This window comes from Hyalella azteca, unplaced genomic scaffold (assembly GCF_000764305.2).
Source record: "Hyalella azteca isolate HAZT.00-mixed unplaced genomic scaffold, Hazt_2.0.2 contig16869, whole genome shotgun sequence".
In the NCBI taxonomy this organism is placed as follows: domain Eukaryota; kingdom Metazoa; phylum Arthropoda; class Malacostraca; order Amphipoda; family Hyalellidae; genus Hyalella; species Hyalella azteca.
The window spans coordinates 46,278-66,041 of record NW_025946676.1 but is presented as its reverse complement, the minus strand read 5'-3'; the positions used below and the strand labels follow the sequence as shown (position 1 = coordinate 66,041).

General features: G+C 38.8%; 1 protein-coding gene across 2 annotated transcripts in view; it reads right to left on the bottom strand.

Moving 5' to 3' along the window:
- Nucleotides 1-1,970: 1,970 nt before the first annotated feature.
- The window catches only part of LOC108667328 (mucin-19), a 30,358-nt gene continuing 12,564 nt past the window's right edge, over nucleotides 1,971-19,764 (bottom strand). The window contains exons 2-3 of one of the 2 annotated variants that reach the window (XM_018154344.2): nucleotides 2,648-5,727; nucleotides 1,971-2,377 (exon numbers count right to left, since the gene is read on the bottom strand). In XM_018154344.2, coding sequence (XP_018009833.1) covers nucleotides 2,193-2,377; nucleotides 2,648-5,727 — 3,265 coding nt within the window. In that variant the 3' untranslated portion in view covers nucleotides 1,971-2,192. The remainder of the gene's footprint in view (nucleotides 2,378-2,647; nucleotides 5,728-19,764) is intronic. The other variant, XM_018154346.2, reaches the window with a different exon arrangement.

Genomic DNA, 19,764 nt, shown 5'->3' with positions numbered 1-19,764 from the left:
GAAGGCATTACATTGATGGACAAAAATCACAAAATGCATCTAACGAGGATGTTCTGAACGTGCGGTGTTCTGAAAGGCAGGGTTGTGGGCAGTTAAAATTCTGGGTACCAAAATAGAAGCAGTGAGTTGTGTGTTCGATATCCGCAGCCAACTGTGAAAATGCTGTGATGTTCATAATCAGGGACAAGCCAACCTACATATCTTCAACTCTGACACCGCAATCATAATGATAATAATAATAATAGATAATAGCGGTTTCAGCGTTTATTAGGCCGTAGGCCTGTCGCCGATTCTTAACATCGCAGAACATTCACAGCTTCTTGCGGTCTCGAACTCGCAACTCACTGCTACAATTCTGCTATGCTTAACCGCCCGGCCTCCTTGCCGATTCTGACCAGAAACTGGAGCACAGAGCTGGGATCGAACCCGCGCCTCTCTGTGCCAATCTTGGTACTCTGAACTGTAACCACTGGGCCACCCTGTTAATGATTGTTAACAAAACTTTTTAATCTAAATTTGGAGCTATAAAATCTATTATAACTGGTGAGCCGGTGTGACAGAAGTGATTTAACTCTACTATGTGATATGTCGTCACAATTTATATGAAGGTGTTGGTCATTGAAAATAGTTGCTTTGAAATGCATGAATAGCTCAATCGTATCAAATTAAGTGACGATTGTTTGAGTTATTTTCGTGTAATTTTTTTTCAAAGATTTGGCCTCTTTATCATTTAAATGTACCCTGGATGGCTAAAAATCCAGTAGCAAAGACAATGTCAATATAAACCTCAGAATATGGGCTCAAATTTGAATATAAGGTGAATATTCTTGATATTTTCTCTGCTGCTATGTTTTTAAGAGATGTTCGATTTTAAAACCCATATTAATACCTTGCAGAAGGGTTAAGAACCAAATCATACTCTTAAATATGTTTATTATTTTATTAAAAATTATTATCATTGCTTGGAAGAACGTATCAATATCATATAGGTTATATACAGTCAAAGGCAGTACGCGTCACAATTTCCGATCAATTCTCCGCCATGGCGGATGCCCTGAAGAAGTTACGTCGCTTCGGACCAACCTTCAAGTATGAACTTCCTATTCAATTTGGAAATAAAAATGAATTCATACATGAAATTTATTTCCTTTGAGATTATATTTTATGTTTCATAGTTATTGAGACTTGCCAATCTTTATTTAGGTAAGGTTGACTTGTGTTTGCTGTCCCAGCCTTTTTTTATTCAGGTCCCAATAATGAGATAATAATGACGTTCAATCTAATCCAGAATTACAATATAGTTAATGAGATTTTAAACCCAATGATTTTGCTCCATTTAAATTTTCTTCACACCATCATCTTATTTTAATGCGTATTGATTTATTTTGAACATAAGACATTTGTTGTTTAAAAGACGAGTAACTATGATTATAACCGTCATTTGAAATAATTATGATCGCTCATATTTCCCACCGAAGTTCATATGGAAGTCAATGGTTTAAATATATAGGATATATATTTATATATATCCTATATATAATATATAGGATAAATCTGTTTCCCGCGTAATGCAAATAATATTTAAATTATAAAAATCGAAGTGTTTATCGTAATTTTATTCTTTATTATCGAATGTTTCGTCTACAAAATATTTCATAAATACTTTATCCTCTTCATCAAAGAAACGTTGCAATGAGAACCATCAGTCGTGTAGAGCAGATCGTATACAAAAATTGATGGCCAGAACCATTTATAATCATTTTAAGTGAGTAACGATAAAATGTAAACTCAATTTTTACTCATGGTTAAAAATTGTGAAAAATCTACATTAAAAAATTCACTCGTGCTATGCAGAGTGACGGAATTAGGCACACTTCCAGCATGAATTGTGGTGTAAAATTGCAATGAAATGCTGACGTAATTATAAGTTTATTTATAACAGCCGAAAATTTTTCTATTATATGGCCTCTCTAGGGGTGACTATTTAATAAATTGCTTTTCATATTAATGAATGATAAAAAAGGGCTTGGGTGTCGATCTTAATAAACAGTGAATTCGAATCGCTTTCAATTTGTTAGTTATTTAATTCTTCATTCTCGCGGACGACGTGAAACAGTGACGCACGATTAATTATAAAAGAAAACAATGTCGCTTCCAGATTGCAGAAACTTGATTCTAGGTTATAGTACATCTTATTCCCTTAGCCTGTGTCTGTTTCTGAGGCGAGACAGCAAGCTGGGGCGTGCAGGCTTTCGGTCAGTCTTTGCTTCCTCAGGCGGGGATCCTGCTTCGTCAGCGGCACCCACAGCACTTTCTTCAGGAGCTGCTACAGCTTCTTCGGCCTGGAGGGCGTTCTCGACCACGGCTTCCAAGTCTTCTGTGTGCAATTAATCAGTTTAAAAGTCAATAGAAATGATATTTAAATCATCGAGCTCGATCATATTTAGAAAATTATTTGCATAATAATGCAGAAATTGATTTCATGAAAATACAAAACATAACAGAATATGAGTCACGTCAACCCTACGTTGACTAAACGCATGAATAAAAAAATTATTTACCTGTTCTGATGTTAAGCAAAAGTTAGTTTTTTCGAAACTCAAGACATTAAATTATGTAAAGCTTAGGTCCAAAATCTCAATATTACCTGAAGCTTGTGCTTCTAATTCCACCTGCGGTCCGCTAGCGTCGAGTTCACCATCAGCGCCAACGTTCAGGGGAGGAATGGCGTCCTCAGGTAATACAGGAACGTCGTCGAGAAGCTCCTTTTCTTCAGGCGTTATTTCAGATGCTTGTTCTCCTCTCCGATGACTCGGTCTCCGCCGGTTCCCAAGCAGAGATAATCCTTTCCGAGCTGTTGACGCTGTCGTGGGCTTAGCCGTAGTCGTACCAGCTTCACTTTTGGTGGCAGGGCTCCGGCTACGAAAACGGGTGAATACTCCACCAGCGCTTTTTTTTCCAGGCGGTCGACGTCTTCCGTTATCTTCTTGTGGCTCGACTGAAATTTCTTCTGTTTGTGTTTCTTGAACAGGATTCTCTGGTTCAACCACAGCTTCTTCAGCTACAGCTTTTACTTCTTCTACAGCAGCTTCAGTTGTTGAAGGAGCTAAACTTTCGTCATGTTGGTCTCGTCCCCTTCCTCTTGTATTGAATCTTGCTGAGAGTCGATTTGAGCCTCGGCTTCTCAATGATTGGCGTCGGGAAGGGGCTTGGGTTGTCGAAGAAGTAATGATTGGCGATTCATTCTCTAGGGTAGCAACTATGTTCTTTTCGCTTGCGGGTTGATCTGAAGCTTCCGGAGCCGCATCTTCTTTTTCGCTGTCTTTTACTGAGGTAGTCTGTCGACGGGTACTTGTCAAAGGTCCTCGATTTGGGCGGCTTCTTGAGAATCCTCGTCGTTTTTCGGTTGTAGTTGAAGCTACGGTAGAAGTATGAACCTGAGGCTCCTGGTCGGCAATTTCTTTGCCGGCTAATGCGTTCTGATTTGAACTGGAGTCAACAGGAACTTCGTCTTCCTTTTCTTCTGTAATTGTTTCCTTGGCGTCAGATGGACGCCTTCCTCTTTGAAGTCTGTTAAATAATCTGTTTCTTCCTGGAGGAGTGGTCGTTTTTGATTTCTCAGTCTTTGCGTCAGGCGATTCAGTTGCTGTTGTTGTGGCGATAGCACTACTCGGTCTGAAACTCGGACGGCCGAATCTATTAGTTCGTTGAAATCCGGCTGCCTTTTTAGTCGTTGTGGTAGTAACCTCTGTCGTGGAATCTTCACTGTGAGCGCTTTCTTCTGGTTTTGGTTCATCACTTCTACCCGAAGCTTGACTTTTTGAGGAAGGTCTAAAACGGTTACTACGCAGAGGTGAAAAACCAGAAGAAATTCGACTGGACTCTCGCCTCGAACTTTGTGTTGTGGCTTCTGTTGTTGAGCTAGAAGTTTGTGCATCTGCTGCCTCTTCACCTGACTTAACCGTTGTTGTCCGAGAAGGGAAAGACCTCCTTGGTCCCGGTAACGGACTTCGGAAATTGTTTCTTGACCGGCTTCTAACCAAAGGGGTTTCACTAGTGGTCGTTGTTGGTTCCGGCGTGGTGGTAGTTGTAGTGGTAGTAGTAGTAGTAGTGGTGGTTGTAGTCGTTGGTGCTGAAGTAGTGTCTGTATAATCAGCCAACGTAGAGGATTCCGTAGCTACCTTTGAAAATTGATCTTTACCGTCGGCAACCTCATCATAGTCATAGTATTGGTCATAATCTAGAGGGGCAATTGTCAAAGTGTCTTGCAGGGCACTGGAAGCGGTGGAAGTTTCCGTTTCTTCAGCTTCAACAGCCTGCGAAAGAGCGTATAAGTTCACGAGGGAACGAGTGGCAGGAGAAACTGTTGTTGTTGACGAATCTTCTCGAATATCATCTTCAAAGGTGGCGACTTCACCCTGTGATACAGAGAGCGACTGTTCTGGAATTGATCCTACTAGAGGTATTCCAATAGCTCTGGACTGGGGCGGTGCTGGCGTACCTCTAGGTGGGAATCGTGTCTGAGTAGGTAATTTTGCGTCTACTACATTAATACTGTTGACGGAGTTCTCGTTCGTACTTGGCGTTTTACTTCTGGGAGGTACGACTGATTCTGATGTAGCGTCATCTGCAAGGGGCTGTCCTCTCGATCTACCTCTACTATTTTGTCTAGTAATAGAATTTTCTTGTACATCTACAGCGGGTTTGGGAGCCACGGACCCGCGACCTCGTGTGCGAGAAGAGGATCTAACAGCCGCCGGTGCAGCCGTTGTCTCTACCGCAGCAGGAGCGTTCGTTGCAGACGTCACAACATCGGTTGCGGGAACATCGGGAATGTTGCCCACCACATCGTAATCACTCTCAGGCGTCTCATCGTCATAGTAATATCGGTATTCGTATTCGTACAGTTGCCCATTAACTTCCTTGATTTCAAATTTACTTCTGTGGTTTGATTCAGCAGGAAGGAGGTTCCTGTCTTCTCCTTCAATGCCTTTACCGAAATCAAGATCAGACTCGTCAAAATATTTGCTGTAAAGTTCATTCGCAGCTGGGACTGCTGGCTGCTCGTCAAGACCAGCGGGCAAAATTTCAATGTTTTCATTTGGCCAGGAGTTTGAAGAAGTAGTTTTGTCATAGTTTGCGTATTCGTCATTCTGTGGAGTGGTTTCTGCTTGATTGATCACTTCTGGAGCTAATGTGACAGAGCTCATTTCGTCTTTCGCAAGAGCAGTAGGTTCTGCCTTGGGTATAATTTCCGTGTTATAGTTGATCGCAGACTGATTTTTTGGTTGATCAATATGTACGTAAAAAACTTCACCATCCCGAGCTGAAACTACCGAGTTTTCATTGGCGCCACCAGGCTTTCCAAACCCTACAAACTCTTCGCCTTCAACTGGTTCAGTTATGAGAATAACTTCTGAATGAGGTTTACGTTTGGTTTCAAGGTTCCCTCTAAGGAACGATACGAATTCTTGACCGGGTCTGGGTCTCGTGATGACCCTAGGTTCCCTCGGCTCATTGACGACAGGGGTAGTGGGGGCTTCTTCATCTTGCTCCACCGACGGCTTGGTGGTGACATCCGGTCGGCGACGCAAAAGGGAAGGCCCTCGGTTACCGACCGTCCTCCTGAATTCAGGAATTTGAGAACGGGTAGGAGGAGCCTGTCGTGCCGAGTCCTCAGATGCGTGAACCAGGCTCACGACAATTGCGGCCAGCACGATGAACAGCCTGAAAAATAAAACATTATTGTTAGCAGATACTACAGAGGAAAGCGCGCCATATATTGTCATTGATCAGAGATTGTTTCGCTGCACTTAATGAGAATAGATTGTTACGGCTGCAAATGTTAGAGAACACGTTTAGATCGTTAGTGTTGGTAAAATCTGAGTTACGGTTTGGATTCTGCGGTCATCTGGTCAGAAAATTCGACTCTTAAAGTAAATTACTTATTTATTATCAGTCAACAAATTAACGGTCATTTATGATGACCTCATGCTTGTGAGATCACTTTTGGTGCCTTGTAAATAAAGTAACGGTAGTGAACTAGTACAGGACCTACTGAGTCGAATGATAAGCAACTATAGAATGCACTAGTCTTCTCCGTCAAGTTTAGAGCAACGAGTTCGAAACCCGCAACGACTTGTAAAAATTTTTCGTCGAGATCAACGAGGTGATAGAGTTTAAGAAGCGACAACAAGCAAACATTGCGGAATTAGAGCGAACATCGATATCTAATATTATTTATTATTTAAAAATTGCATCAACTTTTTACATAAATATTTTTAGTTCACTGCATTTTGCCAACTGTTGTATATTTTAAGTGATTTGTATGTGCGTGTCGAAGGCGCCCTTATGATGAGTTCGGGACATCGAGGCTTGTGGCGCTTGACTATCTCAACTTTTGAGGCTGAGCCGAAGTATGCAGACAGAGGTTCAATAGAACTGCTGGCGCCCTTATGATGAGTTCGGGACTTCATCGAGGCTTGTGGTGCCTGACTATCTCAACTATTGAGGCTGAGCCGAGGTATGCAGGCAGAGGTTCAATAGAACTAACTGCCGCAGCGACGCCTCCTGCAGCGGCAGGCGGTGAAAGCTCTACGCGCTGCGCTGAAGGCCGAGCTGACATGCTGACCTGATGCTGCCACAGCTGACAGCGTAGCTGCTGATACAGTGAGTGTTGCTGACGCTGCTAGTGCTGCTGACACAGCGCATGCTGCTGCATCCATGCTTCAGTAAGGGCTGCTGATGCTGTACTCACATGGAGAGGTTGATGAAACTTTTGAGTGATAAAGCTTTGAAATTTTAAGCTTGCCATCATTCCTTGCCTAGAAACTCGATGCTCTTAAACTTGTCATCATGCTATGCCCTGTAACATAAATTGATGCTCTGGGCCAGAAACAATTTCATCTGTTTTTATGCGATAAGGTAAATTTTTTATGCGCAACATCTTAAATTATTCTCAGCTATACTGCTCCCGAAACTTGATCGTCGTATTAACGGTGGAAATTCCTTATACAAGTGAGGCACATATGGAACAAAATCTGCAGGACTCTATCGCAACTTCTGCATTGAGCGATTAGCGATTGAGCGAATTAGCGATTGAGCGAATTAGCGATTGAGCGAATTAGCGATTGAGCGAATTAGCGATTGAGCGAATTTGCGATAGCGAAAAGCGATTGAGCGTGGCACAAATTTTATTATTCGTTGCAGGAATAAATAATTTATAACTTAGGTTTGCGGTCAGGAATTCAATAGGATATATTTTTCATGGCTTTATTGAATCTTGAAAAGCCAGAATCGGTTATTCTCAAATAGACAGTCCGCGAGCATCTGGCTTGGGCTACGAAAAAATTTGTAATGCTGATAAAGCGCTTTTATGTTTTTGATTGTATTAGAATTTTAATTTATTTCTCACGTAATTCAGCACCAAATTTACTGACTAAGTTACATGACGATAAATTGTTTATTTAGCCAGCAACTTTTTCAGAATCGAAACTGGAAGTGGGGACCAATCCGAAGAACAGACGAATTTCGAGTGACTTGCAATCAGTCCTGATTGTTCGAGTCAATCTCAAGTCAAAACTGAGAGTAAGGACCAATCTAAAGAACAGGCGAAATTCAAGTGACTTGCAATCACTCCTGATTGCTCGACGCAATCTAAAATCAAAACTGAGACTATATAGGGACCAAGCTACAGAACAGGCGAAATTCAAGTGACGTGCAATCAGTCCTGATTGCTCGACGCAATCTAAAATCAAAACTGAGACTATATAGGGACCAATCTAAAGAACAGGCGAAATTCAAGTGACTTGCAATCAGTCCTGATTGCTCGAGTCAATCTCAAGTCGCCGGCGGATGAGTGTGAAAGTTTCCTGCTGGCGGAGGTCGGAGCGTGACTTCGGAGCGCCGTCCTCAGGCCAACTCGTGAGCCGCTGCCTCAGACTTCGCGGTCACGAGGCGAGCATGGCGCTGTAGTCTGTATTATTTATTTAATTTTGAAGTCGATTGTTTCGGCGAATAGATTTTAGTAATTTTTCGTTCATTTTCACCGGAAAAATGCTCGTATTGTGTGGATGTTTGATAATATTTTGTTGGGAACTCACTGTGAAGGATTGAACCATCATTGGAAAATTTATTTAGGATTTATTTGTGATTTATCCGGGATTTATCTGGGATTTATCTTCTCATAATAACTTTTAACTCTTAATAAGTCAGGCCATTTTTAACTTCAATATAATGGAATAATCTTATCGAGAGCTCAACGCCAAAACCTGATTTCTGTTGACTAAAACAATTTCAAACCAAGACCGCGCAACCGTCGCGTCAACAGGTTGAAGAGTTTCTTCAACCACCGGCAGTTCATCAAGCTTATTTCAGTTCACTGGCACCATTAAGGTTATGACATTAACGATTATGCCTGCACTCAGAAGGATGAATGGGTCATATTGTCCAATTAATGACACGATTCCTTCCCACATCATGGGCAGAAATATTACGTAGCACTGATGCGCTCTATAAGAGTGTTGAAGGCTGTGGCTTTTGAGAGTCTCACCGCCATCTCGAGACATGATGCCACGGATGTTGGTTGACAACATCCGTGGCATGCGCATGGCAGCTGCTGCGCCGGCATCAATACGTGTTATTTTGCCTGTGTCGCGCCGGCAACATTACGTGTTATTTTGTCTGCGCTGCGCCGGCATTATTACGTGTTATTTTGTCTGCGCTGCGCCGGTATCATTACGTGTTATTTTGTCTGCGCTGCGCCGGTATCATTACGTGTTATTTTGTCTGCGCTGCGCCGGCATCATGACGTGTTATTTTGCCTGCGCTGCGCCGGCCGCAGAGTTGCTGAAATTTCCACGTGCTGAAGAAAAGTCACGCGGCGCTTCTTACGACACAGCCTTGACTGCAGGTCACAGACTGCGGGACAGAGGCGGCGAAATTTCAGGCGCCCTTAAGTCTGGAGACGACCTTCGTGACCCTGACTCAAAAAAATAAATAGGTTAAACTCTCTAAATAATGACACTTTCTTTCCCATAGTGTGAGCATAGCGCCGACATAGCACTAACAGGATTTTTTGTCGGGCCAAACTGGGTGAGGACAACTAAGGCGCGTGCGGAAAATGCATCGCTATTAAAACGAACGTTCACTCATCGATGTGACTCCCATGCAGCACGGCGAGGGCAGAGCGAGGGTCGCCCTCTGCAAAATAATCCTCGAGAAATGTGTTGCATAAAAAGATATCGCAAGCGCGCCATGAAATACTAGAACTGTGCGAGAGGTCGTCGGGGCATTTGATGATGGTGCTTGAAGGAGTTGCAGGGACCTTTGTTTGAAGCGGCGAGAATATGGTTATTGAATTGAGGCTCGATAATATGATTAGGCAATTTATATATATAATCTAATTTTCACGCAGAAGTTACATTTAACCCTTCGTATGAGATAAATTATTATTCGAATTAAACCTGTTACTTATTCAGAGAACGTATTAAAAACTAATTGAATTGAGGCTCGGTTATATAATTAAGTAATATTATGGAATGTATCGCAAAGAAATTACATTTAACCATTCGTATGAGATCAATAATTATTGTTCGAATTAAACCTGTTATTTATTCAGAAAACGTATTAAAAACTATTTATTTGTTTATAAAAATACTGACATAAATATATTTTATGAAAATATTAACTATTAAATATTGAATTGACATTTAATATTTTAATTGAATTTATACATTTATCATTTTAATTGAATTGATACCTTTATTATTTCAATTGAATTGATACATTTATTATTTTAATTAAATTGATACATATAATATTTTTGCGAAATTAAAAATAATTTTTAGATATCTACGAAAATTCATGTAGAACTGCACAGATACATTATCAATAAAGGTTATGCTTGGTGATGGCTGGGAATTTTGAGGAGGCAGGCAGCGTCACCTTCAGACCCCGATCGCGGGTTGCCCAACATCCATTAAATAAAGACGGTATAATTTGTGTGAAGGAATGCTGCAACAATTTCTGGAAGCGCGCGTGAGGTCACCACTTATTGCGTACAAATTCGTCGTAGTTGCTTAGTTAACATTAATATTTATTTACGTTGAACAACTGTAACTTGGAGGATTCGGCGCATTCAAAAACGCTTTAGCAACGGAACGTTCTACGAGGGAGACAAAATTGCCTCCAGACTGAGATGTCATAATGTTTTTGAGTACTGCACTTGCCCTCTGCTTCAGACTTACCTAGCTGCACTTTCTTACGCCAAAAATATAAGAAAATAAAAGCACAAATCTAAACTAAAGTTCGTATAACTATACAACGACAGGTGCTAAGATACTAACTATACTGAGGCACTAAGATTCATTACGTGACATTGCTTCTTAGTTCTTGCGTGTGACATAAATTGTTGCTATAACATTTCTACGCTAGATATTTAAAAAAATATGGGTGCGCATGCATGGTTTTTCATAGAACATGAATTGTTTAATATAAAACAACTGGAGTCGTCATAATTGTACATTTCACAGGTTGAGCCAAAACTGCAAACGAAGTTTGTTATCAAAAATTAAGTGGAGGAGAGGACGAAACCCTGGGTCATGGGAAGCTGCTTAGAACTTGTTTCCAGAACTAGTCTTCAGAACTAGTCTCCAGAACTAGTCTCCAGAACTTGTCTCCAGAACTAGTCTCCAGAACTTGTCTCCAGAAATTGTCTCCAGAACTTGTCTCCAGAACTTAATTGTCTCCTCAGGTCACACTATAATGCAACTTGATCATCAAGCACCTGTCGTCCTTTATAATCACCGTCTTATGTTCGTTTAAAATGTTCATATTGAGGGCACAAGTGTTAAAATTGAACAGATTGTTGCCAAGAGGCGGGTATAGGCTTAGTATACGAAACAATAATTTCACTTATTGCTCATAATTGAAAGCATATGAATTTCATGAACTTCACGAATTACTATTTAATTCAGGGTTATTTACCTACGCTTGCATGTATATTCGTTGATAAAATACAATTTTGTTGTAGTGTTAGCGAATTGAAAATTTTTGACAGTCACTCAGCCAGCGACAGTGTCGATCGGGAAGATGCAACCTGCGATGCTCGATCGCGTGTGCTGAGAATCGAGGTTTTGAAGACTAACCTATAGCCTGCGCACGCCAATTATAGTTCATAAACTATGGTTATAATGTTTTTAATAAACTGCTTCTCAAGACAATCTGTGAGCATGGCCCAGCCATTCTCTTTACCTTGAACCCTCGGTGACACTGAGCGGTTGTCTGCATGGCTAATTCTTATATGGGGCCGTTACGAAGAAAACTATCTAATAAATTTTTGTCTAAGGCTATTCACGAAATTTTAGAACATGCAAGTTAATTATCTATTTCCCAAAAACTAGTTTCCTTTGGTATTTACTTTTTTTATATGCTTCAAGCCGAATTATATGTTAACAGGCTATGTGTTAATGCCACAGAAGCTGCATGAATTCCAATGCTGACTTCTTCTAAGCGGAAACGTGTATTATTATAAAAAATATGTGTTAAAAATATAATTTTAAAGAATGTATATTTCCGTATTCCACTTGTAGTTTCTTCGAGCTCTACGAATTTATCTTGTTTTATGAAAGAGAACTTATTTTTCAATGGGATATATTGCGCTCACATTTGCTCTGTAATCTCTGAGTAAAATAATTGTAATAAAACTGACTCACTCACCCGTAAAAGTTGTCCTTCATTTAGACTCTTTTAACGCGCACTGATATTACGATAAAAAGATTAAAAACATATAGTTACATCGGTTAGATAAATTATAACTATCAGGTGTTGAATAAAGTATCTTTTATCACGTTGCTCACGGAAAAAGTATATATGGTATTAAAATTGTACACAAAAATCCTGCAACATTTAAATATTTTATTGAATATGACAAACGACGTCCGCTTGAAGCGAATCCAGAAGATGGTGTTAGAAAAATCAGAGGATCGCATTGCCATTTATACGTAGCGTGTTTTTGCTGCGAAAAACTGGGCCAGAGTGACTCAAAAAGGACAAAAAATACATAGCGATCGAGTCAAAGTGTCTCTCATTCCTCTGAGTGTAAGCAGCAACATTAGCAGCAGCAGCAGCAGCAGCAATAGCAGCAGGCAGCAGCAGCAGCGGCAGCAGCAGCAGCGGCGCTCGAGAGGAAGAAAGGTCAGCGCGCAACAGCAGCACACGCGCCTCCAGAGTTCACAGGGCCAGACAGTTTCTTAACGAGTGACACACGGAGAAATGTGTGGGTTAAATCGCCACAATACTGAGCCGCATTCCTACCCACATATCGCCACAATACCCACAATACCTATCACAATACCTACCCTATATCGCCACAATACTGAGCTGTATTCCTACCCTACAGCAAGCACGAGCATTTGTTGAATCTCAGTATAGCAATAGCGTTATTTGGGAGCGGAAAATACCAAATTATTCCTGATATTATTGTGCCATTTTACATAAGTATATTTTAATGTTTACATAATTATAATTAATGTTTAATTAATTAATTATGTAAATAATTATGTAAATATAATTATGTAAATAATTAATTATGTTTACATAATTACATAATACATAAGTATAATTAAAGAGTAACCTATACACATATTCCGTCACCGCTGAATATTCCTATCGTATATTGAAAATTTTTTTGTTTGGTACGTAAAAAAATGTTGCGGGAAATATCTCCGTACGGCAAATAAAATAAATTGTTGTTTATAACTGCCTACACTCACATGTCTTTTACAATTCAAAGTTTTCCTTCAAATTGAAAGATGAACAAGTATTTCAGATACTTCGTAATATTCCGTTAACAAACGACTTGTGCACTAACATACTGGAATGAATGAATTTTACGATAATGTTTATAATGTTTACACAAATAAGGCTTGTTCTTGTAAACAGATGAAGCCGTATCATAAACTTAGTCTTGGTTGCCGGGGCTGCGACGCGCTAAGCTCTTATGGGTTGAAAAAATTTCGCTGTCGCAAGATCAAACGTGACGGTAACGCTCATAGTCAGCTAGTTTTATGGCAGATTTCTTGAGAAAAATTCTGATGGAATTTATGACAATTTGACAATTTTCCTTTATTTCATAACACTGTGCGTGTTATACCGTGTTTCTGACGAAGTTCTTCATTGGTAAATACTTGCTTGTGAAATATTTTGATTCAAGAGCCAGTGTTTTGGATTCTGAGTATCTCTAACATGGCAGTTTACCCACATGGCAGTGTGCCCACATGGCAGTGTAACCACATGGCAGTGTACCCACATGGCAGTGTACCCACATGGCAGTGTACCCACATGGCAGTGTAGCCACATGGCAGTGTATTTACTAAGGTCTAGAGGTCTGCATCGTTACTAAGGTCTAGAGGTCTGCATCGTTACTAAGGTCTAGAGGGCTGCGACATTACTAAGGTCTAGAGGTCTGCATCGTTACTAAGGTCTAGAGGTCTGCGACATTACTAAGGTCTAGAGGTCTGTATCGTTACTAAGGTCTAGAGGGCTGCGACATTACTAAGGTCTAGAGGTCTGCATCGTTACTAAGGTCTAGACGGCTGCGACATTACTAAGGTCTAGAGGTCTGCATCGTTACTAAGGTCTAGAGGTCTGCGACATTACTAAGGTCTATAGGTCTGCGTCATTACTAAGGTCTATAGGTCTGCGTCATTACTAAGGCCTAGAGGTCTGCGTCATTACTAAGGCCTAGAGGTCTGCGTCATTACTAAGGCCTAGAGGTCTGCGTCATTACTAAGGCTTAGAGGACATTCTCATGAGAGATGTGCCAGGCAAGACTCAATTAGTATCAGCAAGATCAGCCGCTCTCTAGCGGTGCGCTGAGATTCGCGTGATCCAAAGAGGGGAGTTTTTTTCTGCATCGTCTTCAGCAGCATCTCAAAGACGCGCTCCATCGAAGCCGCTAGGTTTAATCGAGTGTGGATGGATTTCTCTGCACGTGGACTCCTAAGACCTGACAGTGAAACCTGAGCATTACGATCGAGTTTGTTGATCGAGCGGCGAAATATTTCTGCTGATCTCCGTAGCTCACGCGCATAAATAAGCTCATAAAATCTCATGATTTATATGTGTTATAGAATTTTCGAACTGAGGATGGAGCTGGACTCCGAAACGTTTTCTTTAAAGATACTATGAATTTTTGTGGAGTTTTCTTTGCTTTTAAGTTTTTAGTGAATTTGCGATTCAAGCAAACGAGTGACATTATTACATAAGCTCATAAAGAGTTGGAAGTTTACGTCTTATTTCATTTGACATGAACATTGTTTCTTAGGCCTATCAAACGTTGAAGTAATTTGTTGATATGAGGTTCGAGTTTCCATGCATGCATGCCACAGAGGATCAGCGTTTTCCTTCTGCATAAGAACATTATTCGATGTTCCACTAATTGAACATATAAATAAATTGCATGAATACCCTACAGTATAGGGTATTCATGCAATTTATTTACCTTCGTATAGGGCCTATACGAAGCTACGTGCATCAGAGTTTAGCTGTTCTTCAGCTGGTATAATTATTACAAAAATAAATATCAATGTACACTGTACACGCTTCCAAGACAGCAAATTATTATTTAACGATTACTGTAATGTGTTTACATTTAAAACTATTATTACTTATTATAATTCTAAATAATTTTTCGGGAATGGAACAATAGGTGATGCGGTCGCCTAAGCGGCAGAGGTGCTCCCTTGCACAGCTCCTCAGCCAAGTCGTCCATTGCTTCGTCACCAGACTTTGTATACCAGCAACGGCCATTGAGATGGAGCTACAGATGAGATCACTTTATTTATTGTCTATATCTAATCTATATCTTACATTGTTTTGCTTTAGTAAAGGAAACTTAGTGGCAGCGAAGTAATTTGACTGGAGTCATAAAAAACACAAACCTCGCCAGACCGGGCGGCGGCGTTATGAAGAAAGTCCGAAATTTCACTCTCGATTCTTCGCTGCCTTCGAAAGCGTTGACAATCTATGGATCACGCGTGCAAGAAAGATCACTTTGAAGGACATTTACATTCTTCAAGAGTGTCTTTGTTCGCCGGTCTCAAAGCAAATGTTTTTGTCTGTCTGTTTCCATTTATGAGGCGGAAATACTGCCGAGAATTCATGATCTGGATGTTGGTTACAGTTGCAGGAAATTAGGATGAAATCAGCGCCATACAATCCATGTTTTCTCATGGGAAGCAGGAAGTGATTCGTGAGAATAATAATGTATTTTGCGCGCACAAAATCCCACAAATTAGTGAAATATTTTAGGTTTATTGTTGATGACGAATGGGTTTTATGATAAAAAGGAAGCACGGAGAAGGATAATTATAATGAACGCAACAAAATATGAGTGTTTGTTAGACATTTGAAACAATATTTCTTACTAATCATATGTGACGAGATTATAACGTGGAAATTGACAATTAAATTAGATTTGTTATATTAAAATATGTTTTGTTATCTACACAAATGCAGTCGGAGGGAAAACCATGGACGTCATAGAAACAACGAAGTTGACTTATCCATTGAAGTCGTGATCAGAGTTGAGCGAATCACTCCTACTACCGGGATTCATTATCCTTGAAATCCTTCACGATCCCTAAAACAAAACGAGAACTGACTTGTTTTGTTGCTGTTCCGTCACGCGCACGCAGTTCACACGTCGCTGCCGCACGGACCTCAATCTAACGTGTTTTTAGATCCTGAACCTAACGTGTTTTTAGATCCTGAACCTAACGTGTTTTTGTATACGTTATATAATGTGATAGTGAAGGTTATCAAGCATCGATATATTAAGGTATTTATAGATACGCTATATAATATCTGGATACTTTATATAATGTGATAGTGAAGGTTATCAAGCATCAATGTATTAACGTGTTTTTGTATACGTTATATAATGTGATAGTGAAGGTTATCAAGCATCAATATATTAAGGTGATTTTAGAAACATTATATAATGTAATAGTGAAGGTTATCGAGCATCAATATATTAAGGTGTTTTAGATGCGTTATATAATGTGATAGTGAAAAGGTTATCAAGCATCGATGTATTAACGTGTTTTTGGCCTTATATGTCAAGAAGTCATATATTGAGACTCTTAATATCAATAAAAATCGATATACTTTGTACCACAAAAGTCAGTTCAACTTTCTCGGGAAGTCTCATTCATATAAATCATCTCCATTGTTTACTCATGGATTAAATGAAAATCTGTTGCGAATATTACATAATGATTTATAAGTTGTTGAAGTTTCTCGAGTATGAAGCAAATGTTCTGGTCACGATGAACTAGACTGACTACAATGACGATTCGAATAAAATACTAGAATATCTAAAATATTCTAATATGACTATATAAACCAGAATAAATATAGAATGGCTATAATAGTCTAGAATATCTGAAATATATTAAACTGTCTTAAATACTCAATAATGCTGAGAGTAATAATGTATTTTTAGAGTAATAATGTATTTTTTAATAGACAAAAACATTAGACTAGACTAGCATGGCTAGCTCGAGTAACGGCACGGCAACATTTGAACAATGATCGCTTACTAGAATATCTAAAATATTCTAATATGTCTATATTGACTAGAATAAATATAGAAAGGCTAGAATAGTTTAGAATATCTAATATACATTAACCTGTCTTAAATACACAAGAATGTCTATAATAGACAAAAACATTAGACCAGACTAGCATGGCTAGAACGAGTAACGGCACGGCAACATTTGAACAATGATCGCTTACTATAGAATATCTAAAATATACTAATTTGTCTATATAGACCAGAATAAATATAGAATGGCTAGAATAGTTTGGAATATCTCAAATATATAAAACTGACTTAAATACACAAGAATGTTGAGAGTAATAATGTGTTTTTTAATAGACAAAAAAATCCAGACCAGACTAGCATGGCTAGATCCAGTAACGGCACAGCAACATTTGAACAATGATCGCTAGAGGACCGCTCAGTGTGCTTGGATGGCAGATCTATCACGGCAAATCGAATAATATTTACCCTAATTATGTATAATTAGTATTTGAGTTATAGTAAGTTGACACTCGTTCTTTAATTTAATTGAATATCACACAAAATGTAATCTGCAAGCCATGGATTCAATATCACTATATCTACGTTTGCTAACAAATATTAATAATCATATATTGTTTTAAATAGACATTTTTGATTAATGTAACTTGTCATCTAATTAATATGTTTTTGATTATCGTACGTAATTCAAACTGATAAGGCTGCAATAACAACATTGTAAATAAAGTCAATATAACTATTTATCTCACTGCTTTTACCGAACGAAGTGATCCATTTTGTGTTGTTTTTTCAATGAGTTTCAGCGGGTGACAAAAGAAATATTAGGAAGCTAATGCTAGAGAAAGGATTTAGGACTGGCCACGCCAGCTGCTGAACGTAGGAACGTTTCCTTTACATTACTTCACTTTCCTTCACTAACGACTTGTCTTATTAGTCACCATTAACGAATGGTCTTGGAACCTGAAGAAAGCAGCGAGGATCAGCCAAAAACTTTTGTGCATACACTCAAACAAATGAGCCAGGCATTGTCTTAAGTGTGATGCACTTTTGAAATAGCAAGGGTCATTCTGGTCCGATCAAGAAGACGTATCATTGCTGCGGCCGCTGTCTCTGACATTGTGGGTAAGAAAGTTTTTCATTTCGTATTAATTTTTTAGTGTATCTTCCGGTGCTACAAAATCACTATAATTTATGATTTTTCGTAACTTTCTTATATATCAAATATAAATTAGAAATATTGTAAAAGTATGACTTTGAATAGAAGAATAATTACATGATATGTTAACACATATACATTTTTCACAAGATAGACGACCATTAAGTTTTCAGGTCGCTCGACATCTGTCTTGACGGCTCGAAAGAGAAGTCGACACTGAACTTTACTTGGAGGACTTAAGAACGGCTCTTTATTGATACAAATAACGGCTCCTTATGGATATAAATAGAGGCTATTAGTTCATGTAAATAACGGCTCCTCGTATATATAAATAACGGCACCGTATGAAAATAAATGACGGTTCCTTACGCCTGCAATGTTTGACGTAAAGTCACACACATGGAACTGTCGTAAAAACAACGTAAGAAGAAGGTCGTCCTGTAGCCTGCGTCACATAAAATGGCCTCTAATGACGCTGAACTGCCACCGCTGCCATTCAGTCAATTATCTCGTCTGAATGTCACTAAATGCATGCCGTTATGTTACTCATGCTGATATATTAGCTGGAAAGTTGTTATATTTTTTATGTAACTGTCAAAAGTTACAGTTATATAAACTTGTTAGATTTTTTATGTAACTGTTGGCACTCAAAATTAACCATTATTATACTCGTTGTGCACAGAAGGTAACTCTTTGCCAGGCCGGTACAGGTACAAATTGCATTGAGAACAAATGATGTATCCGCAGACGAAGGGTTAAAACACGCTTGAATAATGCATGCCCAGGCGTTTAATATCATATATTCCTCGATTAACTGTGTATCGTCCATACATCTCGCACATTTACACTGCTGTTATTTTACAGCACTTCTCTTTAACTTCACTTCTTGTTGTTTGTTTGTCTGCTACAAATCTTATAATCGATATTTAATACGTTTCTACCTGTCCAATCGATCTGAAATTTTGCACACTTGCGTAAAGTTGGAGACAATGCATGAATCAATTGACAGAATAAATTATTTTGAAAGTTTAATTTTTTTTTCAATATTCAAAAAAATTAAAAATAATTTTGTCAGCTGCAAATCTTATTGTCGATATTTGACACACTTCTACCTGTCCAATCGATTTGAAATTTTGCACACTTTCGTAAAGTTGGAGACAATGCATGAATCAATTGACAGAATAAATAATATAGTGAATTAAAAATTTTGTCATTATTAAAAAAATGTAAAAATAATTTCGTCTGCTACAAATCTTATAATCCATATATGACACAATTTGACCTGTCCAATTGATCTGAAATTTTGCACAATTGCATAAAGTCAGAGACAATGCATGACTTAGTTGACAGAATAAATAATTTTGAAAATTTACAAAATTTTGATATCTTAAAAAATGTTTGAAAATAATTTTTTTTGTAATATTTGAAAATAAAATTAGAAATTCATTGTGCATGTGTAACATCCAAGACACTGGATTCTTCAGAAGTGTTGTTTTTACTGAATTTATCATTGAAAATCTGTAATCCATTAGACCCGTTACGATATTCTAGTAAAATATACTTCACACTCGTCATATATATTCCCTCACACTCGTCATATATATTCCCTCACACTCGTCATATATATTCCTTCACACTCGTCATATATATCCCTAAAACTCGTCATATATATTCCTTCACACTCGTCATATATATTCCCTAAAACTCGTCATATATATTCCCTCACACTCGCCATATATATTCCCTCACACTCGTCATATATATTCCTTCACACTCGTCATATATATTCCTTCACACTCGTCATATATATTCCCTCACACTCGTCATATATATTCCCTTACACTCGTCATATATATTCCCTCACACTCGTCTCTTATACACATCTAGATGTGTATAAGAGACAGGTGTGAGGGAATATATATGACGAGTGTAAGGGAATATATATGACGAGTGTGAGGGAATATATATGACGAGTGTGAGGGAATATATATGACGAGTGTGA